This window comes from Panthera onca, chromosome A3 (assembly GCF_046562875.1).
Source record: "Panthera onca isolate mPanOnc1 chromosome A3, mPanOnc1 haplotype 2, whole genome shotgun sequence".
Classification (NCBI taxonomy): domain Eukaryota; kingdom Metazoa; phylum Chordata; class Mammalia; order Carnivora; family Felidae; genus Panthera; species Panthera onca.
Window position 1 is genome coordinate 32,221,850 of NC_138341.1, and position 27,734 is coordinate 32,249,583.

The window sequence follows — 27,734 nt, forward strand, 5'->3', positions numbered from 1 at the left end:
GCATTCCTGGGATAAATCCCACTTGGTCATGGTGTACAATCTTTTTTTTTTTTCCAAATATTTTTTAATGTTTATATTTTTAGAGAGAGTCACAGAGTGTGAGTGGGGGAGGGGCAGAGAGAGAGACACACACACACTGAACCTTAAGCAGGCTCCAAGCTGTAAGCACAGAGCCCCATGCAGGGCTTGAACTCAAGAAATGTGAGATCATAACCTGAGCTGAAGTTGGAAGCTTAACCAACTGAGCCACCCAGGTACCCCTACGATCTTTTTTACACATTGTTGCATGTATGATTTTGCTGAAGATTTTTTCCATCTATATTAAGACTGATCCGTAGTTAACTTGTAAAATCTGTTTGGTTTTGATATCAGGGTAATATCGACCTCATGGAATGAGGAGGGAAGCGTTCCTTCCTTTTTTTGTGGGGAGGGTTGTTGTGAAGGATTGGTGCTCTTATTTAAACATTTGGTAGAATTCACCAGTGAAACCATCTGTTCCTGGATTTTTCTCAGTGAAAAGTTTTTTGATTACTAATTCAACTGCTATTTGTTATGGGTCTATTCAAATTTTCTATCTCTTCTTGAGTCAGTTTTGATGATGTGTAATTTTAGAAATTTGTTCATTTCACCTATGTACCTAATTTGTTGGCATTCAGCTGTCCATGGTATTTTCATAATCCTTTTTATTTCTGTAAGATCGGTAGTAAGTTCCCCTCTTTTATTCCTGATTTTAGTAATTTTAGTCTTCCCTTTTTTCACTTTTTTCTTTGGTTTAACTAAAGATTTGTCAATTTTGTTGATCTTTTCAAAGAACCCATTTTCAGTTACACCAATGTTCTCTACTGTTCTATACTGTATTTATTTATCTCTAATCCTTATATTTTCTTTCCTTATGTTTGCCTTTGGTTTAATCTGGTCTTTAATTTCTTCCTCTTTTTTTGGCTTAATTTTTTTTTTTAAATTTTTAATGTTTATTTTTGAGAGGGGGTGGGGGGCAGAGAGAGGGAGACACAGAATCCAGAGCAGGCTCCAGGCTCTGAGCTGTCAGCAAACTTGAAACTTTCTTTTTTAATACAGGCATTGACAGTCATAAACTCCCCTCTAAGCACCGCTTTAGCTACATTCCATAAGTTTTTTTTAATTAATTTATTTTTTAATTTACATCCAAGTTAGTTAGCATATGGTGCAACAATGATTTCAGGAGTAGATTCCTTAATGCCCCTTACCCATTTAGCCCCTCCCCCCTCCCACAATCCCTCCTCAGCCCTCAGCTTGTTCTCTATATTTAAGAGTCTCCTAAGTTTTGTCCCCCTCCCTGTTTTTATATTATTTTTGCTTCCCTTCCCTTATGTTCATCTGTTTTGTCTCTTAAAGTCCTCACATGAGTGAAGTCATATGATATTTGTCTTTCTCTGACTAATTTCACTTAGCAAATACCGTCTAGTTCCATCCACATAGTTGCAAACGGCAAGATTTCATTCTTTTTGATTGCCGAACAATACACCATTGTATATATATATATGCCACATCTTCTTTATCCATTTATCCATCAATGGATATGTGGGCTCTTTCCATACTTTGGCTATTGTCGATAGCACTGCTGTAAACATCGGGATGCATGTGCCCCTTTGAAACAGCACACCTGTACATACGTTTTTATATGCTGTACTTTCATTTTTATTCCTCTTAAAGTACTTCCTAATTACCCTTGTGGTTTCCTCTTTGAGTCTTTAGTTAACTAAAAGAGTGTTGTGCACTTTCCACATATTTGTGAATTTCCAAAATTTCTTTGTGTCACTGATTTCTAACTTAATACTATTCTCAAAGAACATACTTTGTATGACTTTAATTCTTTTAAATTAATTCGGGCATGTTTTATAGCCTAGCATATGGTTTACCCTGGAGAATGTTCTATGTATGCTTGCGAAGAATATGTGCTCTGCTACTGTTGGGTGAGGTGTTCTACAGATGTATATCAGGTCTAATTGGTTTATAGTATTTCTATTTCCTTGTTTATTTTCTACCTACTTTTACCATTAATTATTAAAAGTGGCATACTGGGGTATCTGGGGTGGCTCATTCGACTAAGCATTCAACTCCCGATTTCAGCTCAGGCCATCTCACGGTCAGTCCTGACATCGAGCCCAGCGTAGGGCTCCTTGCTGAGTATGGAGACTGCTTAAGATTCTATCTCCCTCTGCCCCTCCCCTGCTCGCTCTCTCTCAAAAAATAAAAATAAAACAAAAATGAATAAATAGAAGTGGGGTATTAAAGTTTCCAACTATTATTGTTTAAACCATTTCTCTCTCCAGTTGTTAGCTTTGCCTCATATATTTTGGGGCTTTGTTGTTAAGCCAAGTATTGTCTTCTCTTTTTCATAACAATATACAGAACTTACCTTCTGAATTAATTTTGTTTCCTTTTTATTATACACTATTTCCCTATCCCCTAGACACAGGCACCCACTCTTCTACTCTGTTTCTAGGAGGTTGACCTTTTTTTACTTTTGGTTTTTAGGATTCCACACCGAAGTGATACCAGGCAGTATGTGCCTTCTGTAACTTACTTCTTAGTATAATGCCCTCAAGGTCCATCCAGGTTGCTGTAAATGGCAGCATTTCCTTCTCTGGTGGCAGAGTAACATTCCATTGTGTACGTACACACTACACCTTCTTTGTCCATTCATCGCTAACAGACATGTAGGTTGTTTCCAAATTTAGCTATTATAAATAATGCTACAGTAAACACGGGAGTGTGGATACTCTTCAATATCCTGTTTTCATATCCTTGGGATATATACCAGAAGCTGGACTGCTGGATTGTATAGAGTTTCTATTTTTAATTTTTTGAGGAACCTCTATACTGTTTTCCGTAGTGGCTGCACCAATTTATAGTCCCACCAACAGCGCACAAGGGTTCCCTTTTCTCCTCATCCTTACCAACACTCATCTCTTGTCTTTTTTATGATAAAAAACTAAAAAGCTTCTTTCTGCACAACAAAGAAAACCATCAACAAAATAAAAAGGCAACCTGTGGAATGGGGAGAAAATATCTGCCAATCATGTCCAATGAGGAGTTAATATCAAAAAACATATAAAGAACTCACACAAGTTAACAGGAAAAAAAATGTGATTTAAAAATTGGCAGAAATACTGAACAAACATTTTTTTCCAAAGAAGATACATACAAGTAGCCAACAGGTGCATGAAAAGGTGTTCAATATCATTAATCTTTAGAGAAATGCAAATCAAAACCACAAGATGATACCATCTCACATCTGTTCGAATGGCTGTATTTTATAGTGAAGACCTCTGGGACTACAATGTCCCTTTTTAACATATCAAGAAAACATAGGCTTTAGTAGAAGCAAGAGTCTTAAAAGGAAACTGAACTTTCTTCCATACTGGCATCATATAGAAGTACAATAAATATTACATTTGTGGTAGCAGCATTTCATGTTAAATACCAGGAATCACTGGTTTGCATTACACATCTGGAATCAAGAAGACTTTACGCAAAAGGATGAGATTATGGAGTGACATATCTCAGTATTGTTTTTCTCTTTTCTATAAAAGTACTATTTCTAACTTTAATTAAACATTTATCTTAGTATTACTGGTGTTTTTTTTTTAACCTACTTTGTGAGTAAGGCTGAAGATAAATTATGAATATATGCTTGTTATCCTCGGAGACTTTGGAGGACAGGTATCATGGATGCATAATTAACATTACAGGGACAGGAATTTCACTAATGAACAGTTTTTGAAAGAGACAAGTTTACCTACATCGGAGTACTACCCTTGTCTAGTTCTCTTAACACTAATTTTCCCATAATTCTAATTTCTAGAGAAAAGAGAAACTTTTAATCCATGAAAACTGATGGCATAATGTTTTCAGGCAATGTTCTAATGATAGTTCTTGAATAGTAACACAGCTGTGTTAATGGAAACAATTAAAAAATGGTTTATTTCTAAACTTCAGTTAGGCACATAACACCGTCCAACAGTCCCATCACTGGTAACTAGTCAGTTTCTCCTTCTATTTCCTACAGTGGCTCCTAAACAACAACAAAAAGTCATTTCCATTATTTTTCAGATATCCTACTTATCCACCTCTACTTCACTCTCAGCTAAGGACAAAGCTTCCTCCATCTGAGAAAATGGAGGCCCTGTAGTAGAGATCTTGTTTTACTACCTTCTACTCAACCTTAAAGCTAATCTATATTTGTGCCCACTCTTGGCCCTTTATAAAGATATGATCCCAAAAGAGGTACTCTCTTCCTTTTCAAAAGAGGTACCTCCTGATCCTGTTTCTTCCAAGCCCTCCCAGAACGTTGCTTCATCATTTATTATATTCTCTTTGATACCTTTATTCTATCACCACCCCTTTCCTTTCAGTCTACAAATATGCTCAAACTTACTTCAATGTAAAAACTCTCTCTTAACCTTCTTTTCTCTTGTTAAACCAGTCCCCTTATTGCTTTGCACAGCCAAAGTTCTTCAAAGAGTAGTCTCAGGTTTGTTTCCTTTTCGTGACTTTCATGCATTCCTCAACCCAATCTATTTTTCATTCCAGGACTCTGCTAAGATTACTCTTGCAAAGGTCCGTGTCATTCTAAGATCCAAATCCAAGGCCTCTTATCAATTCTGAAGCAGCATTTAATATTAGCAATGCCTTCTTTCTTTTTGAAACTCTCTGACTACAGCTACTACCTAACACCAATGATTTTCAGATCCAGGCATCCAGCCAAGACCTCTCTCCTGAGCCCTAGACCTGTAGATCATACTGACAACTATACATATCTACAAAAACAATCTCTAAACACCTCATAATCAACATGTCTCAAATCAATGGAAATACGTTCTCTCTTCATTCTACTTCCTAAATACCTCTCCAATCCAGCCCTACTGTAACTACCTTGGTTCAAATCCTCATAATAACAGCCAAATTGCCTCCTGGGGTAGACTACTATTTTTACCTCTAATAGCCATTCTTTCCTTCTTGGACATATAGCTGTCAGGTTAAAGAACACATTTCTTAGCCTCTCATGAATCTGTGTGACCATGTAAGCAAGTTTCCAGGAATGGACAATAAGCAGAGCTGGTGTGCGACTTCCAGACTCATTAGTTACAAGTTGCTTGCCTTAAAATACTTGTCTCTCGGTTCCTACAAGAAAAAGATGGACACACCAATGACCCTGCTTCACACAGCAGGTGAATGTGTGTTCTACTGGGTGATGGCATAAAATGGAAGGAACAGGCATCCCTCAAGAAGCTCATGTAACAGGACTAATGCACCAGTCTGGGCTCACTTCAGAACTGTTACATGAGAGAGAAATAAATGTCTATCTTACTCAGGTCATTTTGGAGTTTCTTTGTATGGCAGTTAACCTGAGCCCTAATACACTTCCCAATATAACTCTTAACTGGTCTCCCTATTTCCAGTATTAACTTACATTTCAGTACATTTGTCATATTACTGCCAGTTATATTTAAAACACAGGATAAATATTAGTCTTCTCCCTAATAACCTTCTATGACCCACAGCTCCAGACATTTTGGCATAGCATAGAAAGTGTCATGGTATACAATCTGGCCTTAATATCTTTCTAGCTTCCATCCTTTACGACCCACTCCCATCCCTGACCATGCTCCCAATTCCCCACAGATACTTTAAGCTCTAGCATCATTAGACTTCAACTCTCTCCAGTGTATGAGAAAAACAAAACATAACCCAAAAGCTCTGCAAAATGAGAGACAGAAGAGGTAAAGAAAATTACTCTAAATTCTGATAAAGCAACCAAAAAAAATGTGCGAGCAATGTATATATGTTATGCACACCATCATTAACATGATGAACCTCGGCATTTAAAGATGCACTGCACATTTCAAGGGCTGAAATGTCAAAGCACCAAGACCCATGAGAAAAAATAAGTAGCTATTTTAACTTATGGATAATACATACTTTTGAGGTGAAATCCGTATAACAAAGTGTACAATTCAGTGGCATTTAGTACATTCACAATGCTGTGCCACCATCACCTCTAATTCTAAAACATTTTTATCACCCCTAAAGGAGACCCTATACACTTAAGCAGTCACTTCCCATTTCCTCCCTCTTCCCCAGCAACCACAAATCTGCTTTCTGTCTCTAAGGATTTACTTAGTCTGTATATTTCATATAAATGGAACCACACATCAAGAGACCTATTATGTCTGGCTTCCTTCATTTTGGCATGTTTCTGAGGCCTCCTTGTAGCATTTTTCAATATTGATGACATAAATTTTTCAAGCAGCATTATTTGTAAATGCAACACACTGGAACCTAAATGCTCACACATGGGACAGTGACTGAATTAACTTTGGGTGTGTGTGTGTGTGTGTGTGTGTGTGTGTGTGTGTGTGTGTGTGTGTGTGTATAATGGGCTATTTTGGAGTGATTTCCCAGACATGTTGCTAAGTGAAAAGAACAAAATTCAAAGAGATATCTATAGTATGCTACCCTTTGTGAAATAAAAAAATAAAACAAGAAAATATTCATATACCTGTCCCGTTGGGTAAAAAACAAAACCAACCAAACAAACAAAACAGCACAACAAAAAAACATGGAAAGGATAAACCTGAGACCAAAGACAGTGGTTATCAATAGGGGGTGAGCAGGGATAGGGTAAAAAGGACAGAAATATAATACTTCCTAAATATTCCTTTTTGTATAGTTCTGCCTTTTAGAATCATGTTAAAGTTTCATATGTTCTAAAAACACTCTAAAAGAAAAGAAATAAAATCAAAGATGAGGCAGGCATCCCCCAAATGAATACAAACAGAAACAAATGAACTGGCTATATATTATGGGTTGAATTGTGTCCCCTCTCCCCCCAAAATATGGTGAAGTCTTAATTAACCTCTAGTACTTGTAAATGTGACCCTACTTGGAAATACGGTCTTTGCAGTAATCAAGTCAAGATGAGGCCTTTAGGGAGATCTCTATGACTGGTGTCCTCATATGAAGGAAAAATTTGGACACAGGGAGCACAGTATGTGATGACAAAGGCAGAGATTCAAGCCTTCTACAACCCAAGGCACTCCAAAGATTGCTGGCCATCACCAGAAACTGAAGGAGAAGGATGGAACATATTCTCTCCAGAGCTTTCAGATAGATTCAACTCCACTGATACCTTAATTTTCAATGTCTGGCCTCCCAGAACTGTGAGAGAATAAATTTCTGTTGCTTTAAGCCATCTAGTTTGTGATATTTTGTTATGGCTGCCCTAGGAAATTAATACACCACACAGACTTCAAATGAATAGCATAAACACTATGAAAGGGTAAGGGTGGTAGGGAACCAAACACGAGAACAGTGTATGTTCTAAAGATAAACAGAACTCTAACAGTGACTTCTAGTTAGTAGTTGATTTCTCAAAGAGATATGGATTAACAATCTTGAAATTACTTCTGTGTTCAAGGATTAAGCAAAGGAATGAATATACTGTGGATAATGGAAACTAGGTTTCTCTATTGGAGAAGAGAGTTACAAACATGAACAGGAGAAAGTGAACCGTGTGGTGTTAGACTGGTATTGGTTTTAGACAATCATATGGGTAGAAGGGAGGGGGAGGTGTGGGTAAACCGATATTCATGTGTGCACATCCATGGGACCTCTATTTCCCAACTCCATCCCTTAAGGCAGCCTAGTAACAAGGATACTTCAGTAGCAGTAACTATACCTAGAATCCAAAACAAAGGCTCAAGAACTCTTTCAGATTAAAGGCAACTCAAGAGACCTGGAACTGAATGCAACACATCATCTTGGATTTTCTTTTGCCTTAAAAGGGTATTATTGGGGCAACTGACAAAATCTGAGTAAGGTCTGGGGTTTAAATAATAGGCATCGCTATCAGTCTTAATTTCCTGATTTTGATCACTGTACTCTTATGTAAGACAATGCCATTTCATCGTTAAAGGAAATACACACTGAAGTATTCAGGGGAAGAGTCTATCTTTTAATGTAGGAAAGGATATAGCAAAAATAATAAATTGAGTATTGAGAAATCTGGGTGAAATCCCAAAATTCTTTGTACTGTTCTTATAATTTTTTCTATCCTCTGCAATTACCTTAAATAAAACACATAAAAATTTTTAGTTAAAAATTAAAAATAAATGAACACGGGTTCAATAAAGAGGCAAAACTTTCAAAGAACATTGCTGGAGAACCAGGAATTATTCTCAACATTCCATGAAGTATCTGTAAGGCAATATACACAATAGCACAGGCTCTAGAAAAAACACAAACCTGGATTTGAATTTGCTTCACTGTTACAAAGCCCTAAGGCAAATTAATCTTTCTGTGCCTCTATTCTACATCTGTGAGATGGGGATGATAATACCATACCTACTGCAAGGTGTTACTCTGAGGATGCAGACAATGCATATGAAGAGTTTAGTATAGAGTCTGGCATGCAGCCGTCAGCAAATGTTCAAAAAGTGGTCGCTGTGACTTTTATCACCATTATTGTTATTGTTATGTGGGTATGTGAATTTCAGAAGAAAAATTCCACCATCTGGAAAAACACTAATAAGAAAGTGAATTCCTGTTAAACCAAGTTCTGCATATCATCATTTCCTACATTTCTGGGTGTACTTGAATTATGTTGCCAAAATCTCCCCTATACCTCCTCTGACATAAAAAACAGAAAACAAACCTAATATGATAGCTGTACTTTCCCCACCAGCATTTCAGAGCCTATCAATGCCACTTACATAGATGACATAGACTTAATTTTAATACTAAACATGTACATATTAAAGGATCGATCTGAAACAAAAAACGGAAAAAAAAAAAGAGACAAACTAAAAAACCAACTCTTACTTATAGAAAACAAACTGATGGTTACCAGAGGGAAGATATGCGTGGGCGATGGGGGAAACAGGTGAAGGGGATTAAGAGTACACTTATCACGATGAGCACAGAGCAACACAGAGAATTGTTGAATCACTACATTGTGCACCTGAAACTAATATATCACTATATATTGGTATATATATGTATGCTAGCTATACTGAAATTAAAATTTTTAAAAATAATTTTATCATGAGACTGACTTGATTTTATCTTGCAAATAATAAAAGCCTTTCTCCATTTTCTCCAGAAATTAGGATGGGTAGCCTACAAAAGGCTATAAAGTTACTTTTTCAGCAAAGTATAAGAACCTTAGCAACTGACCTCATAAGCGTGGTTCTTTTTTTTTGTTTTTTTTTTTTTACATCAAAAAATGTTTTTGCATTAAAAAAAATCATCATTCTGGAAATTCTAGCCTTTCTAGTATCTGACAGTATCAGTGTCTGACACTTAAATAGCTGATCACTGGGGTACCTGGGTGGCTCAGTCGGTTAAGCGTCCGACTTCGGCTCAGGTCACGATCTCGCGGTCCGTGAGTTCGAGCCCCGTGTCGGGCTCTGGGCTGATGGCCCAGAGCCTGCAGCCTGCTTCCGATTCTGTGTCTCCCTCTCTCTCTGCCCCTCCCCCGTTCATGCTCTGTCTCTCTCTGTCTCAAAAATAAATAAACAAAAAAAATTTTTTTAAAAAATAGCTGATCACTAGTACTCATTCAATAACATACCTACTGAGCATTTATGTGCCTAGAACTATACAAAGTCTCAAGGTTATAATTTTAAAAAAAGCCACCTTCACCAAGGATTTTATAGCCTACTCTGGACAGAATATTTAAGTTCAAAAAAGGCAATTCTAGAACTTGGTTTGATTGCATTTGAGTAGTCACTGTAAAGAAATTAAGCTTAAGGAAATAATTTCCCAAGCTTGCCTTATTCCACAGCCCCCAGATTATCACAAAGAAAAATCTAACTCAAAGTGCATAAATGTCTCTAAGGAGCTCTACTGTGTTTAAGGTGTGTGTGTGTGTGTGTGTGTGTGTGTGTGTGTGTGTGTGTGTGTGTGTTGGGACAGAGGAGAATAATAAGGGATAGTATTAAGTCAACAGACAGTTTAAGAAATCAGTTATTGCATTTGTTTCCTAGAATGAAAGAAAACATAATAGCTTACTTAATTTTATTAATTTCAATTTCACAATACATGAAATTATACTTTAAAAATTTTAAGTCTCTATTAATAAAAATATTAGCTATTTTAAATGCTTTAAATGTATTAAAATACTTAATTTTCACAACAACCCTATGAATAGGAACTACTGCTATACCCACTTTGCAGGAGGGTATAAAAACAGGTTACGTAATTTGCTAAGGTCATGGCGCTTACTGTGATGGAGCCTCAATTACAACCAAAGGACTCTGGGTCCAAAGTTTACATTCTAAACCATTATTCCTTCACCATCATACCACTCTTTGATTCTTGCTACCCATCACAGAAACTCTTCCAAAATAACAATTAGACTTCAAAACTAAGAACTTATTTAGTAATTAACTTTTCAGAACATAAATGAGAACCAGGCATGGACAAAAAGTTAACTTGATCAGGCAACAGAGAGGACTCAAAGCTCAAAGGAAATTTCTTCTGATAAACTCATAGCATTATTTACTTTTTCAGTAAATGCCATTTTAACAAATCTAACTGTCCAATCTCCCGGCCAACAATGCAAAAGAAACAGCAGATAAAGGGGGCAGATATAAGGGGCTGACACTTCAAAATCAAGAACTGTGTCTTTTCATTTATCTTAATGCATGTCAGTAAATGTTTATTGATAAAAACAAGCAAGAAGTGACACCAAACGATAGGAAAAAATGCCGCTGAGAGCCTTTCTCTGGGAGGCAACATTTCTCTGTCATGAGGTGTTGAGGATATAACTTATAACTATCAGTTACATCATGGTGAGTACACTGCTCTCAGCATGCTATTTGAGATAAGTGCATTTGAGAAATACTTACAAACAACAGTCAAAATAATTTTTGCAATTTAAAGGAGGATTTTAGAAAATTTACCTATATTGTTATTTTCCACTGTCACTGAATACATTATTTATCTCTGTCCAAACATATACCACTATCAATCCTATAAAAATATTGTTTGAATCAATCTGCCTCAAGAACAAGTATTATTTTAAAATCTAGTTTCAGAGGGCACCTGGGGGGGCTCAGTTGGTTGAGCGTCTGACTTAGGCTCAGGTCATGATCTCGCAGTCCGTGAGTTCGAGCCCTGCATTGGGCTCTGTGCTGACAGCTCAGAGCCTGGAGCCTGCTTTGGATTCTGTGTCTCCCTCTCTCTCTGCCCCTCCCCCACTCATGTTCTGTCTCTGTCTCTCTCTCTCTCTCTCTCTCTCTCTCTCTGTCAAAAAGAAACATTAAAAATTTTTTTTTAAATAAATAAAATAAAATCTAGTTTCAGTGTGGCATTAGCAACAAAATAGGCAATTCCTTAAATTAAAACAGAAAGCCCAGAAAAGACCCAATTATACCGAAGGACTAAGATGCTTAACTTAATTATGCAAGAAAAAAAAATCAAGTTCGATCTTTACTTCAGGTGATACACCACAATAATTCCACATGGATAAAGATTTAAATATTGAAAAAAGTACAGTAATAGTCAAGTGAATATAAAACATGCACACACATAAAAATAAACAAGGGGAATGAGCAAGACCTTCAGAGCATAAAGAAAAATAGTGATAGCTTTAGCTACATATGAATTAAAAACTTACCTGTATCCAAAAGTCATCAAAATTTTAAAGGCATACTAGAAAAAAAATTGCAATTTACCAAAGCATTAAAATATGTCATAGAAAAAGACCTTTTAAAAAAAATCAATAAATAAGGGCGCCTGAGTGGCTCAGTCAGTTAGGCATCAAACTCTTGACCTCAGCTCAGGTCATGATCTCACAGTTTGTGGGTTCAAGCCCTGAGTCTGACTTCACACTGACAGCGCGGAACCTGCTTTAGATACTCTCTCTCCCTCCCTCTGTCTCTCAAAATAAATAAACATTTTTTTAAAGTGTTCTTTTTTTTTTTAATTTTTACAAAATGTTTACGTATATTTGAGAGAGACAGAGTACAAACAGGGGAAGGGAAGGAGAGGGAGAGGCAGACAATCTGAAGCAGACTCCAGGCTCCGAGCCGGCAGCACAGAGCCACGGAGTCCGATGTGGGGCTCGAACTCAAGAGCCGTGAGATCATGACCTGAGCTAAAGTTGGACGCTTAACCAACTCAGCCACCCAGACACCCCAGAAGTGTTCTCTATTAAAAAAAAAAAATCAATCAATAAAAGACAGGTATCTCCATAGAAAAATGGGCATCCTTTGATCTCACAAGTCATCAGGACCTCCTCTTCATCCTCCAGCCCTTCTTCAGGCTCCCTTCACCTTCACATTCTAACTGAAAGCTGGCTTTCCCCTAGGATGCTGCTTCCTCTTTAGTCCTCTCAGGGTGGAGAAATTTGCTCACGTCCTGCAGGACCTAGAAGTGGGGTGGATATCCTCTGTCCTTGCTGTTGCTTCCAAATACCCCTTCCCCTTTTCTCCTTCAAAGCCCAGCCTCTCCTGAAGCGGCTGCTGTCACAGGGTATCACCTCCTACTCCTTGTAGCTGCATTTCTGGAATTCTTAGCCATTCTCCCTCACACACTGACACTGTGGCACCTGGCTCATCACTACTTCACTCATGTTCCGTGACCTCAACATCCTCATAAATGATCATCAAAACACCCAGGCCTCTTGGATGCATGACCTGCTCAGCTATAACAATCTCTATTTCAGCCCCACCCTATTCACATGGGCATCTCATCATCCTTCATAAACGTACCACCTTTAGTTATTTTTTTTAAATTAGAGGTTGTTTTTTTTTTAATGTTGATTATGGAGAGACAGAGAGAAAGAGAAAGAGGCAGAGGAAGAGATAAGACACACACACACACACACACACAGAGAGAGAGAGAGAGAGAGAGAGAGAGAGAGAGAGAGAGAGAGAGAGAATGAATGAATATATCCCAGGCAGGCTCTCCCCCATCAGCAGAGTCTGATGTGGGGCTCGAATCCACCAATCGTGAGCTGAAACCAAGAGTCAGATGCTTAACCGACGGAGCCACCCAAGTGCTCCAATGCACCACCTTTATTTTTTTTATTTATTTATTTCAGAGAGACAGAGACAGACAGTACAAAGGGGGTGGGGTGGAGAAAGAGCGAGAATCCCAAGTAGGCCCTGTGCTACCAGTGCAGAGTCCAACGCAGGGCTCCAACTCCCAAAACCAAGAGATCGTGCGAGCCAAAACCAAGAGTCGGACGCTTAACCGACTGAGTCACCTAGGTGCCCCTCCAATGTACCACCTTTAAAGCCTCTATTTCAAGTATCCCATCCAGGTCATCCAATCTTTCCATATGACTGACTAAAGTTCTCCCATTCCAACAATTTTCCAATCTCAAGGATTGTTCTCATTGAGCTTATCATTTTTTACTATCCATACCACTTTCCTGTCCTTCTCTGCCCAGACTCCATGAACAAGCAATATAACCACTCCTTTACAATCACCCTTAACTCCTGAGACAGACCTCTCTCCCTCCATTAAACTTGCCAGCAAAATTACAATGATACACCTCAGCTTTCCTTTCCCCTGTACCATAGCAATATCTACAGAGTACACTCAAATTTACAGCTTCATATTTCAATGGGTCACTGATCAATGCCAGACCATCCTACTCTATGTATCATTTTCCAGTCCCTGAGACTATTTCACGTATTTTACCTCCAGCACTATATCTCCAGTACACCCTCCAACTCTCACTCTGGGCTGATAACCATGCCCTATAGTTCCAAAAGGAAAATGGGCCCAATCAGGTAAGCTTCCCACTATCAACCCCACCACCGAACATGCATATACTTGTCCTCTGCCTTATCTATTAAAATGAATCATTTCTCCTTGCTCTCAGATTTATACCTTGGATCCTACCTCTTTTCATTTTCTCATACTTCATTCCTGGCGTTATCTGCATTATCTCCCGCAACATCAATTTCTTCTTCTCTACTGGTTTATTCTCAATGGCACAAAACATAACTTACCATTATCTATTCTAGACAAACCCTCCATAACCCCAGGTCCCGCTTTAGCTAATGCCCCATTTCTCTGCTACCCTTTCAGCAAAAGGCCTTGAGAGGCGTATCCTTCCTGCTACCTTCATTTCCTTTCCTCTCATTCTCCCCTTAACTTGCTCGAGCAGCCCACCAATTGTCCAAGTCTCCAAAACCAATGTTCAAGTCTCCATCCTGATCTTACTCCACATCTCTCAGCATCATCCAACAGTTTCATCTCCCTCCTTCCTGAGAGACTTTCTTCCTTGAGCTCCCAGGACAAAACACCCAGCAGGTATTTCTCCTCAGTTGTCAGCTGTTCTCAAGTTCTCTTAGCTGGGTTCTTCCCGTCTGGCAGGCCTCTAATATTGCAGTCATCCAGGGTTATAACCTCAGCCAGACAGCCTTCTCTTCTCTCTACTTTCTTCCTATGGCACCTCATCCACTACCACAGCTTCAACTACCACCTATATGCCAAGGACCCTTAAATTTGTATCTCTAACCTAACTTCTCCCACAGCTTCAAATGCATATGTCAAACTGCCTATTTAACATGTGCAACTGGTCATCTAACAGATGTCTAAAACACACATAACAAATACAGAATTACTAATAAAACATACAGGATTACTGATTCCATCCACCCTTTAGGTCTTCTCCATTTCACTAACAGTACTTATAGTACCACCTCATTATCAGATGTCAAAAATTCTTTAAAAGTTTTTCTAGCACACTTCAAATAAAACCTAATCTCTTGACTACAGTCCCCAAGGCCACCTGTAATTTAGCTTTGCAACCTCATTTCGTTTCATACGCCCGCTGGCTCACAATGATCCAGCCATATGGGCCTTCTCTCTGTCCTCAACCGCGCTGCACTCTTTCTTGTCTCTGCACCTGATCTTGGCTACCTGGAATGCTCTTCCCCACGCCTGTCACAGGACTGTCATCTTCTCATCATTCAAGTCTCAACCCAAATGTCATCTGCTCTGAGAGGCCTCCCATGACCACATGATTTTCAACATTACCTTACTTTAGTTCATAAAGTATTTGTTTACATGTTTCACCACATGTTTACTGTCTCTTTGAACTAAAATATAAGCTTTTCAAGGGTAAGAGTCTGCCTTATTTACCACTATTTGCCGGACAGTGAGACCACAGACTGGCACATAGTAGACACTGAATACATTTCTGTTAAATAACTGACATGAACAAGTTCTTCACAAAAAAAAATCCAATTGCCAGAAGACAAAGAAATGCCAATTAATTAACAGGTATCAATTTCTGCCCAATAGTAAAGATTTTATTTTAATGATACCCTTTGCGGGCAAAAGTATAGGGGGAAAAAACAGGAAATTTCAGGCACAACCTTCCTAGTATATATCCTAACTCTTAAAAATGGACACATCTTCTGACCAGCTATGAATTCATCATGACAAAACCATCATGTATAAAAACAAAAGATATCCTCGCAGGTACACAGTAGTGCTGTTTCTAACCGTGAAAACTTACATGTTACAATCATTAAGGACTGAGTAAATAAATGTGATTTATATAACCAACTACTATGCAGCCAGCTAAAAAACCACTGGCATAAAAATGTTAACACGGAAAAATATTCATGAAATGCTTTTCAAACGAAAAGCAAATACACAAAATAAGTCCTTTATATGAATAACGTGTACTCATATACATGTACATGTGTTTACATGTAAGGCAGGCGATGGCCAGGCCTGCTACAGGTCCGAGGACACTGCAAGAAATGGAACACAAAAGCACAGAACAGTGTCACAACAAATAATTGCCTTTTCTAACAGCAGCTGCACCACTTGCTGACTACAGATGATGTCACTCTCCAAGCCTGAAAGCATACATGATGGCAAACTAGGTTTTGTGGCTGACAAATTACTCACTGCACAGACCACCAGTGTAGCCCACCCTCTGCGAGGACCTGGGGACGCCCCGGTGAGCCATGTCCACTCATGTGCATCCTTATCTTACTTGTCCTCTGTGGTGCCTGTTCACTGGTTCAGTGGCAGGCAAGCAAATTAAGCCAATCTCGGTCGTGTACTCTTGCCAATCTTTGAACTTCCACCAGCCCTTTGTGGTCTACATAACTGTGTGGTTCCTATATGTTTATGTATGTATGTGTTATGTCTGTGTGGTTCCTATATGTTTATGTATGGGTGTTTGTATATAAACATACAAGAAAATCCAGAGAATCATCAGAAGTTGACAGTGTTCACACACCTAGAAGAATGACGAACGACGCTTAGTTTCTTCTTTTTATTTAACTGTATTTGTTGACAGGGTTCACACACTTGGTAGAATGATGAATGATGCTTAGTTTCTTATTTTTTGTTTAATTGTATTTTTTTTTTTTACTTTCATTACACTCTATGTTAACTAACTGGAATTCAAACGAAAAGTTTAAAAAAATGTTACAGGCTTTGGTTAATCAAAGGATGACTAAGGAAACCAAATATAAATTAAAGCCACATGAATAAGACTGTAAGTCCCAGTGACATAAACAGACTAACTTCACATTTAAGCAAATAATTTTGTCCACATGTCTGAATAGGTCTTCATTTAGTGTCAGATTCAAACTGGATATCAGCTGCTAAAAAAAAAAAAAAAAAAAAAAAAAAAGGAACAAAATAACAAACTTTGGATGTAATTCTTCATTACATACACTTAAGTATTTCAGATTTGGTTTTTGTTTTTCCAAAAGTCATAGACAGTCCATCAGAATTTTAATTTAGAAAAATGTAAACATGCCACCATGAAGTTGTCTCCCTCCACCACATTCCAAATCTAGCCTGAATCTCATCAATCCTCTCAGGCTAACTACCAATTCGCAGAAGAACATATTAAATGACACCACAAGGAGGCAATCAGCAAAATCCAGACTGAGGGAATAATTCTACATGACAAACAACCTAGTTTTTTTTCAACAAAAATTGCAAGGAAAAAGAAGAGATTTTTTTTTTAAAAAGGAGTGATAAAGAAGGAATATACAAATATAAAAGAAATTTGAGACATATCAACTAATTGCAGTACGTGGGACTTATTTGTTATTAGGAAACTTATTAAAGTTGTTGAAAGACAGCAATGGTATTGTGGTTATATATTTTGATCACTTTACTGAGGCATATTTTAAAATCATGTAATTCATCCATATCAAGAGTACAATTTAATAGTTTTTTTAGTAATCTACCAAGGTGTACAACCATTACTGTAAACCAGTTTAGAGTATTACCCCAATAAGATTCTTCATGTCCATTAACTGTTAGTCCACACACACACACACACACACACACCAGCCCACTAATCCACTTTCTGACTACAGATTTGCCTCTTCTAAACATTTCACATAGGAGGAATCATACACTGTGTGGTCTCTCATGTCTGGGTCCTTCCACTTAGTTTTTAGGTTCATTTATGTCATTGCATCCATCAGCAGTTTGTTTTTATTGCTGAATAATATTTCACTTTATAGACATATTTAGTCTCTTCATTTACCAGCTGATGGGCAGTTCTTTCCAACTTCAGGCTACTGTGAATAATGCTATTATGAACTTGTATGTGAAAGCCGTGCAGGCAGATGCACAAGAGAAGAACTGCTGGGTCATTTGGCAAATTAATGTTTAACTTTTTAAGAAAAACGCCAAACTGTTTTTCCAAAGTAGATGCACCATTTTACGTTCTTGTAAGGGTTCCTGTTTGTGGTTATACTTTGACTTCTTATCCTTTAGCCGTACATGCTGAAATATTAATGATTTGATATTTGGGGTCTCATTCAAAATTACAAATGGGAGAAGGAGGGTGGTGGGTATAGATGGAATATGGTTAGTCATATCTCGAGAACTGGAGTACTGTTAGTAGTAATAACAGCTACCTACTATAGAAGGTACTACGGTACTTTGTTCCAGACACTGTTTTAAGTGCTTTAGATATATTAGCTCATTTAATCCCTACAACAACCTTAAGAGGAAGCTACTGTTATTAGTTCCATTTTAGAGATCAAGAAACAGAACCAGAAAGCTTAAGCAATGTGGTAAAGCCAGGACTACAATCAAAGTAGCCTGGCTTTAGACCTGTGTTTTTAAACACCGGGCCATATATTTCAAGCTCACCAACAAGTGATATGTGAAATTAAAGTATTCAAAGTCAGGTGGCTTCTATGAAGATCTAGGTAGGGAATCCAATGTTAAGTAAACTAAAGGGTATATGTAGTAACATATAAATGATAATAACCCTGTTATCTCTGGATAGAACATGAATGATTTTTCTTCTTTTTATTTAATTGTATTTTCTACTTTTAAAATTTTTTTTTTTTTTTCAACGTTTTTTATTTATTTTTGGGACAGAGAGAGACAGAGCATGAACGGGGGAGGGGCAGAGAGAGAGGGAGACACAGAATCGGAAACAGGCTCCAGGCTCCGAGCCATCAGCCCAGAGCCTGACGCGGGGCTCGAACTCACAGACCGCGAGATCGTGACCTGGCTGAAGTCGGACGCTTAACCGACTGCGCCACCCAGGCGCCCCTCTACTTTTAAAACAATGATCAACATATGCATGACAGTTTAAGATTCACATCGTAACAACAGAAACATTGCATTAATCAGAAAACAAAGGACTTGATGAACAGAAAGATTTTTCAAGTTCCTAATTTTTTAAAGGAAGTTTTAAGAGGTACTGAACAGGTACCGTGTACCAGACACTAAGTTCAGTGCTATGGACACAAACTTGACCAAAAGCCTTGGAACAAAGAAAGGCATTTCTAGAATGACAATACAGACGTGGTTAAGTGCTCTTAGAGCAGAGGCAGGAAGACCTGAAACAGGAGACACTAAACTGATTGGAAGGAATGATGTATGTACAAACTGCTTCTAATTAGAGACGATTTCATCAAATAACAGAGCCACTCCTTACTGATTACAAATGAAGACCCTGCTTCAAATGCCAAATCTTCACTTTTTTTTTTTTTTAACCTCAGATTTCACCAACTTTAAATATCCCCTAAAAACAGAGGAGATTCAAAGAAAAAACTATCTTGTATGTTAGAGTATTAATTAGACTATACAAAATCTGTAAATATGTGTAACTGAGAAAGTATTTTTTCATTCATTATATTTAAGTGTGGTTTGATCACAGTCCATCAACACATCCTTAAATTTCATCTTAATGGCACTTCTAAAAAGTCTACTGATGATCTAAATCAAGGGCAGGAAAACTACAGCTGCAGGTGGCCTGGTTTGCTAAGAATGGCTAAGAATGGTTTTTACATTTTAGGGGGAGAAAGGAGACAGAGAGGGAGGAAAGAGGGGTAACTGTATGCAGAGACCACATATGGTCCACAAAGCCTAAAATACTTTACTATCTGGACTTTTCAAAAAAAAAGTGCCCTCCTTAAAACAACAAAAACAGAAACAAAAAAACTACCAAATGGATTTCTGCTCACACCAGGAATAAAACTTGTTTTTACCAAATTCATGTATTATCAATTTGTTGTGAAGGAAGCCATCAGAAAGGCAGTACCATCACCGTGGAACTCAGTCTAGACACTTAGCACAACTACTTGTTTATGATAGAAAAGAGAAAAAAAGAGGAAGGATTTAAAAAAAATTTTTTTTAATGAATGTTTATTCATTTTTGAAAGACAGAGAGAGACAAAGCACAAGCAGGGGTGGGGCAGAGAGACGGGGACACAGAATCTGAAGCAGGCTCCAGGCTCTGAGCCGTCAGCACCAGAGCACGAACCACGAGATCATGACGTGAGCCAAAGTCAGACGCACAACCAACTGAACCACCCAGGCGCCCCGAAAAAGGACTTTTAAGAGAGGATAAACAAGGTTATGTAGTTAGCTCAGAACGACATGGGTTTTGTAAAGGGTAGGGGATTTCAGAGAGAAAATATAGCTGAAGCAGAAAAAAAAAAGCAGAGTCATCTAGGGGCTCTACAATAAGCTGCTCAAGTTGGAAGGTAACCTAGTATTATAATATTAATGACTCATAAAATGGGAGGGTTAGGTCTACTGAGAAAACAGAGGAGACCCAGAGAAGCTACCTGCCCAAGTTCACACAGCAAGAGTGTGGGACAGAAAGAACTGGACTACAGGCACTCCAATCTCAGTTCAGTGTTTTCCCCCTGGCATCACAGTGCCCTCTCAGTACAGGACAGTGCTAACCTAGAAAAACAGCACTAGAGACTGGTGACAAGTTGGCTCAACTGAGTTAGAAGGAACAGTCTCTTCAGGAGTTCTCCTCCTCCCCCCATTATGAGTTATTTTTTCAAGAAGAACTGAGTCAGGTGTCTACAGAACTCAAAGAGGAGGAGGAAAGAGTAGACCCCAGTTCTATTTCCCAGAAGATGTTAGGAAAAATCAGAAAATGCTGACCAAACATCATTAAAATCAGCCTTAAAGATATGCAGTGGCTTACAGCAATAAGAAACATCAAATTTCAGTTTACCTGGTTCCAGTTTTATTACTTTAATTGCTGCCAATTCACCAGTGTTAACATTCCGTGCCTAAAAGAGAAGAAAAAATAACTGTAAAAAAAAGTTTTGATGAAAAACTTTATAAATGTCATTTTAGTTTACTGTTTATTTTCAGTTATACAGAAATAATTTTTAATGCAAGAACTGTAAAAGGGGTTTATATTTACAAAGCAAACAATATATTCTTTACAATGAATGCCAACATTAATTCAAGTGTAAATTTAATAACAGTGATAATAATAATTAACACATACAGAGACTTCAGGATGTGCCAGGCACTGTCCTAAGTATTTTTTCTTAATTCATCTATCCTCACAACAATCTTATGAGGTAGGTACTAATATTATATCCACTTTGCAGATGACAAAACTGAAGCACAGACAAGTTAAAGAACTTGCCGAGGCCATATTGCTAGTAAGCAACAGTAATGATTCTAATCCAAGAAGACTGATTTCAGAGTCTGAACTTTTAAGCATTACACTTTATTGCCATTCATTCTAAGTCCATTTAAAATTTTTGAATTGATTAACTAGCCTTAAACTTTTAATCTTAAAAATCTGAGAATATGAAAAGCTAATAATTTATAAGTATATAATAATATAAATATAAAAACAGCCCCCCCTGCGCATCTGTTTAAACACAGCTGATGGTACAATCAATTCAGTGCAGTTCAGTACAAATCAAATATACTTCATGAGCCATATATTAAAAATAAAAATTATTTAAGAGATCAATCAATAACATTAAATTGCTGGTATTTACAACTGTAATTATGTAATAAGCTGAAGCTGTCTTTTCAATTTATATGCAAATGGCAGTAATTCTTTGTCAACTTAAAATGTTTTATACTTTGATCAGAACTTTCAAAATACTTGCAACTGTTACATAAAACTGCTCACTGAAACTTAACTTTCATATCAGCCAATGAAGATCAATACACACAATTCACTGATCACAGAAAGATACAGTCCTGTGAGCTGAACTGCAACACGCTCATATTTTTTTTTTAATTTTATTTATTTTTAACTAATCTATACACCCAATGTGGGCCTTGAGCTCACAACCTCAAAGATCAAGAATCACACACTCTGCCAACTGAGCCAGCAAAGCGCCCCACAACACTTTCTTATTAATGGATTGGTGAAGATCAGTGAATCATCTACAAGCAATGATAGCAGCATTAACAATAGAACCCTTCTAAGAATACTGGGGCATTAAAAAGGTCAGATGATAATCTAGGAAGGTAGATATGGGGCACGGCCATTGCTGAAATATAAAATTTAACCTTTTAACTCAAAGATATTAAAAAGATCTCCCCCAACTGGGGTGCCTGGCTGGCTGAATTGGAAGGGCATGTGACTCTTGATCTTAGCGTTATGAATCTGAGCCCCACGAAGACTGAAGAGATTACTTAAATAAATATTTTTATAAAAGAGAGATCTCCCCATATAAATTAAGAAAAAATTTTAACTGAAATTTGTAGGGAAAATTCATTCCTTCTGAAAAAATTCCCATAACCAATGAACACTTACCATGGCCAACTTATAAGCAGTACAAAACAGATTTGAACAGTTACTTCAAACTAAACTTAGTTTCTGTTAAATGAGATAGACATTTCAATATAGTGCTAGATAAGTGCTCATTCCCTTCTCTTGAATGAGAAGATACACACACACACACACACACACACACACACACACTGAAACAGAAATAAAATCAGAACACCATTCTGGGAGCATTTTGTGAAGGGCCAGCAAAGTGTACCTGTACAATACTCAGGTATATCACAGAAACAGGACTCATAAATCTTCTCAAACATTATCACAACTACTTGCTTTTTCTCCTCACACTTCATGAACCTGCCCTGTCAGGCTCCCCCTAGACACTCTGTCCTCTAACCCCCATCTTTTCTAGCACTTCTCCAAATAAACTAAGACAAGATGCTACTCTCCCCACTTCTCAATTCTCCATTTAAAAATCCTGCCATGGTTTTATTTTCTGTTCACCCAAAGAAGTTCAGGGGCGCATGGGTGGCTCAACTGGTTAAGCGTTCGACTTCAGCTCAGGTCATGATCTCACGGTTCATGAGTTTGAGCCCCACACTGGGCTCGCTCTGAGCCTGGAGCCTGCTTTGGATTCTGTGGTCTTCCTCTCTCTCTGCCCCTCCCTCATTCATGCTCTGTCTCTGTCTCTCTCTCTCTATCTCAAAAATAAATAAACATTTAAAAAAAGAAAGAAAGAAAAGAAAAGAAAAGAAAAGAAAAGAAAAGAAAAGAAAGAAAGAAAGAAAGAAAGAAAGAAAGAAAGAAAATCAAAGTATGGGTGATTCCATTACAGAAGAGCAGAGAGAATATGAACTCACAGAAAGCCAGGATGATTTTTTATAGCTGAAATTTTGTTCCTAATTGACCACAAGAGGGCACAATGTCTACTGACAACACAAGTTACAGAGAGTGTCCAAAATGGCTACTGTACACAATGTATAACTCTCTTCTAAAAACAGATTTACTAATAGTTAACACCAGCACATATTTAACAGAGAAACTGGGACAGCAAACTATCAGTAGCACTTATCAGACTGAAGTCAATGTTTACTACAGGCGTGACTTCAGATATAATTTTTCAAAATTTAAATCATTCCAGAATTTTAAGGATAACAAACGAGTCCTTAAAATTATGATTCTTTAGAATGAACAAAAAAACAGAAGACACCTAATGATTACTACTTTTTTTTTTACCTTCTGAAATATTTTCCAGTATGTAACTTTATTTGACAGAACTAAGGTAATTCACAAAAAGAAAAATTACAACAAAAAACCCAGACAAGTTGAATTTCTGAGCTTTTCTGCATCAAAATGCAGCAGACAGACATTTATTAACAAAAAGTCTTTAAAGCATTATGATTCATCAAGAATCTTGGTTTGGGGTTCCTGGGTAAGCTCAGTTGATTAAGCAAGTGTCAGATTCTTTGATCTCAGGGTCCTGAGATTGAGCCCCATGTGGATCGAGCTCCACACCCTGCATGGAGCCAGCATAAGATTCTCTCTCTCTCCCTGTCCCTCCCCTGCTTGCATTCGAGCTCCTGCACTCGCTTGCTTGCTCTCTCTCTCAAAAAAAAAAAAAAAAAAAAAAAAAAAATTCTTGGTCTTCTAGCTAAATCATGTTTTGCTGTCTCTAAATTTACAATGGTCAAGATTATATACGGAGTTAAATATAAAAAGTAATAGTATCTCTTATACTCTGCAACTACTAATCTTTTTGCAATCACCCAGAGCAATTTATTAGGAAGAAAATGAGAACAAGGTAAATATTATAAAATATTGCCATGTACAAAGTTAAAAAAAATTTTTTTTAAGTTTTACTTACTTATATTGAGAGAGAGAGAGAAAGTACAAATGGGGAAGGGGCAGAGAGAGAGGGAGAGAGAAAATTCCAAGCAGGTTCTGCACTGTCAGCACAGAGCCTGATGCAGGGCTGAAACCCACAAACCATGGGATCATGGCCTGAGCCAAATCATGAGTCAGACGTTCAACTGAATGAGCCATTCAGGCACCCCTAAAGTCAAAAATTGTTTAATTCAGTATCAATAATGTGAAAATTTCAGACTTGCTCAGGGCAGAAAACTGAGGATAAATATTCTTAGCATCTAGACCTAGGAGTTGTCTGCCACATCACTGGCTTGCCCACCATTCTTCACTTATTTTGAAAGTGATATTCAGATCATGTTGTTCTTGAATGGAAAACTCTTCAGGAATACACACCATTGCTTTAAAGACAAAATTCAAGGGGCACCTAGGTGGCTCAGTCAGTTAAGCATCTGACTCTTGCTTTGGGCTGAGGTCATGATCTCGTGGTTGGTGAGATCTAGCCCTGCACAGGGCTCTGCACTTGGGATTCTCTTTGCTTCTACCCAGCTCCTGTGCGAAAGGAAGGAAAGGAAGGAAAGGAAGGAAAGGAAGGAAAGGAAGGAAAGGAAGGGAAGGAAGGGAAGGAAGGGAGGGAAGGGAAGGAAGGGAAGGAAGGGAGGGAAGGGAGGGAAGGGAAGGAAGGGAAGGAAGGGAAGGAAGGAGGGAAGGAAGGAAGGAAGGAGGGAAGGAAGGAAGGAAGGAAGGAAGGAAAGAAGGAAGGAAGGAACCCTTTTTATAAAGACAAATCTCAAATTCCTTGTCAAGAGAATTTAAATTTTTCACTAATTACAACACTTTTCATAACAGCTTTTATTGAGATATAATTCACATACCATAAAGTTTACCCTTTCAGTGCATACAATTCAGTGGTTTTAAGTACATTCACAGTTTCATAACCATCATTGCTTTCTAACTTTGGAACTTCTCATCACCCCAAAAAGAAACCCTACACCAATCAATTAGCAGTCACTCCCTATTCCTCCTCCTCCCAGTTCCTGACAGCTACTGGTCTACTTTCTACCTCTATGGAGTTGACTACTCTGGATAGTTCATAAAAATAGGATTATACAAAATGTGGTCCTTTGTGACTGGCTTCTTTCACTGAGCATAACATTTTCCGGTTCACTCATGATGTATGGTGTATCAGTGCATGATTCCTTTCGTTACTGAATATACTCCACTGTATGGAAGTACCACAATTTATTTATCGATTTGTCAGCTGAAGGATATTTAGGCTGTTTCCACTTTGGGGCTATTATGAATAATGCTTCTATGAATGTTAGCGTACACATTTTTGTTTCTAATTCTCTTGGGTACAGACAGACCTAGGAGGGGAAGTGCCGAATCACATGGCAACTCTATGTTTAGCTTTTTGAAGGACTGTCAAACGTTTCTCCAAAGTGGCAGCACCATTTTATATTGTCACCAGCAATACACAAGGGTTCCATATCTCCACATCCTTGCCAACATTTGTTGTTACGGTTTTTATTTCAGCTGTCCTAGTGGGTGTGAAGTAGTATCTCATTGTGGTCCGAGTTGCAGTTCACTAATGACTAATGATGTTGAGCATCTTTTTATGCTCACTGGCCATCTGAATATTTTCTTTGGAGAAATGTCATATTCAACTTTTGCCCATTTTTGTGTTGTCTTTTTATTACTGACCTAGAATTCTTTATAGGTTGTGATGTAAGTCTCTTATCAGTTACATGATTTGCAAATATTTAATCCCAACCTGTGGATTGTCTTGATTTTCTTGATGGTGTTCTTTGAAGCACAAAAGGTTTTAGTTTTGATCAAGTTTTTAAATTTATTTTTTGTTGCTTGTGCTTTTGGTGTTATAGCTAAAAAACTAATGTCTAGCCCAAGGTCCCAAAAATTTTTTTCTTATCTTTTCTTCTAAGCATCTTAGAATTTTAGCTCTTCCATTTAGATCTATGATCCATTGTGAGTGAATTTTGGCATGGCGTCCAGGAGAACTCCAATTTCATTCTTTTGCGTGCGTATATCTAGTTGAGAAATATAGCATTTTAATTATAAAACTCTCTACTATATTGCCCCCGTCACTTCCTAATTTGCACTTTTGTGTTGCAGCCAAACTAAACAACTTGCCATTCCCCAATGCTATCCACACATTTGCCCTTTGGAACATACTGCCGAGACGAATGCTTGCCCCAACTCCTTCCTGGGCCTAACTCCTAGATAATCCTTTAACGCTCAGCTTAGGTCATCATCACTTCCCCCATGCCTTTTTCCCTATCTCTATTCTGGCTTGGACATCCCAAACACACATACTCCCAAAGATCCTGGGTAACCTTTCTCAAATGGGAGTGGGCCTGGTTAGGAAGTCCTACAGATCTAGAACTGGTCTCAGTTTAGAGGGGATTTTGCAAACTGTTATGATTCAAAGGTATCCCAGAAGTCAGCTTGGTTCAGTCAGCCTTTTAGAGGCCATTCATGATGGAATTTGGGAAAGGATTTTTCTGAGATAATTTCACGCTGACTACTGCACCATCTCCAACTATCAGAAAAATATCCCTTGAGTGTGAGAGTGGGAGTAAACAACATAATCCAGAAGCAATCGTTAAGAAGCAAAAAGTATGCTACATACTATATAAAGTGAGTTAGAGACCATCACTACCAATAAAATAATCTGACCATCGACTATGACCAAGCACTTCCAGGTATTCAAAGCTTATACCTTAGAAAGGTTTGTCTGACATGAATATGAAGAAGAAAGGCTCAGAAATGGGAGTGAAGATATGTGAAGTTTAGTCCTGCCAGTAACTAGCAATGGGATCTGAGCAAGTGATTTCCCTGTGTCTTCTTCCCAATTCTGTTCCCACAACTTAAAAACAAGAAAGTGAATGGGGCGCCTGGGTGGCTCAGTCGGTTGAGCGTCCGACTTCGGCTCAGGTCATGATCTCGCAGTCTGTAAGTTCGAGCCCCGCGTCAGGCTCTGTGCTGACCACTCAGAGCCTGGAACCTGTTTCAGATTCTGTGTCTCCCTCTCTCTCTGACCCTCCCCCGTTCATGCTCTGTCTCTCTCTGTCTCAAAAATAAATAAACGTTAAAAAAAAAAAATTAAAAAAAAAAATAAAAACAAGAAAGTGAAAAAAGGCTATTTCTAACGTTCCTTACAAAGGTCAATGTTTACATCGAACAATTTAAGTCTAAATTAACAGATTCCATATACTAAACTAGCTACAACAACAACAAAACACCACCAGCGGTTTTCAATCAACAGATTTAAGACAGGAACCATAAATCTGTACTCAAAGCTACTGAGGTGCTTCTGACGTCCCACCAGGTCTGGAGACATGGTATAAGGCACTGTGCCATGAGTTTCATAAAATAAATACCAACTTCTAAGTCTGAAAGGGGTGTTACAGGGATGGCTTTATGAAGGAGATTACATTTAATCAGAGGTTTGCAAGATGGGCTGGATAACAACAAACACAGAAGAGGGATGGGAAAGAGGGCATAGAAAGAAAAGCATGAGCAAGGGCACTGGGACAGAAAACACGGGCTATTTTGAGTGTAAATGGAGGGCCAAGCCTCAGGGTACCTCCCATATAAATACTCCCTTACAGAGGGAGATGGCTAACCCACAGTCCCTGCTGAAGGAATAGTTTTGACTGCTTTTCCAGTTACTTGAACGAGTGTGAGCCTACCACAAGGGCAACTAAATACACTAGAAGACTGATAGCCAGAGTGATCTCAGTCCCTGGTTTGCTTAGGACACTCCTAGTTTATGCCTAAGTCCTAACAGAATTCTTAATAGTGCCCACTTTCATTCTCAAAATGATAC

At 38.1% G+C, this 27,734-nt stretch overlaps 1 protein-coding gene across 6 annotated transcripts in view; it reads right to left on the reverse strand.

The window, feature by feature from the left end:
• Positions 1–27,734, reverse strand: part of MAP4K3 (mitogen-activated protein kinase kinase kinase kinase 3) — a 209,717-nt gene that overhangs the window by 122,694 nt on the left and 59,289 nt on the right. For all 6 annotated transcript variants that reach the window (XR_013554758.2, XR_013554757.2, XR_009615898.3 and 3 more), the window contains one exon: positions 20,492–20,549. Coding sequence is in view for 2 of the 6 variants with exons in the window: in XM_060653129.3 (XP_060509112.1) it covers positions 20,492–20,549 (58 nt within the window). In the remaining 4 variants the exon portion in view is untranslated. Of the gene's footprint in view, positions 1–20,491; positions 20,550–27,734 lie in introns of those variants that run through there.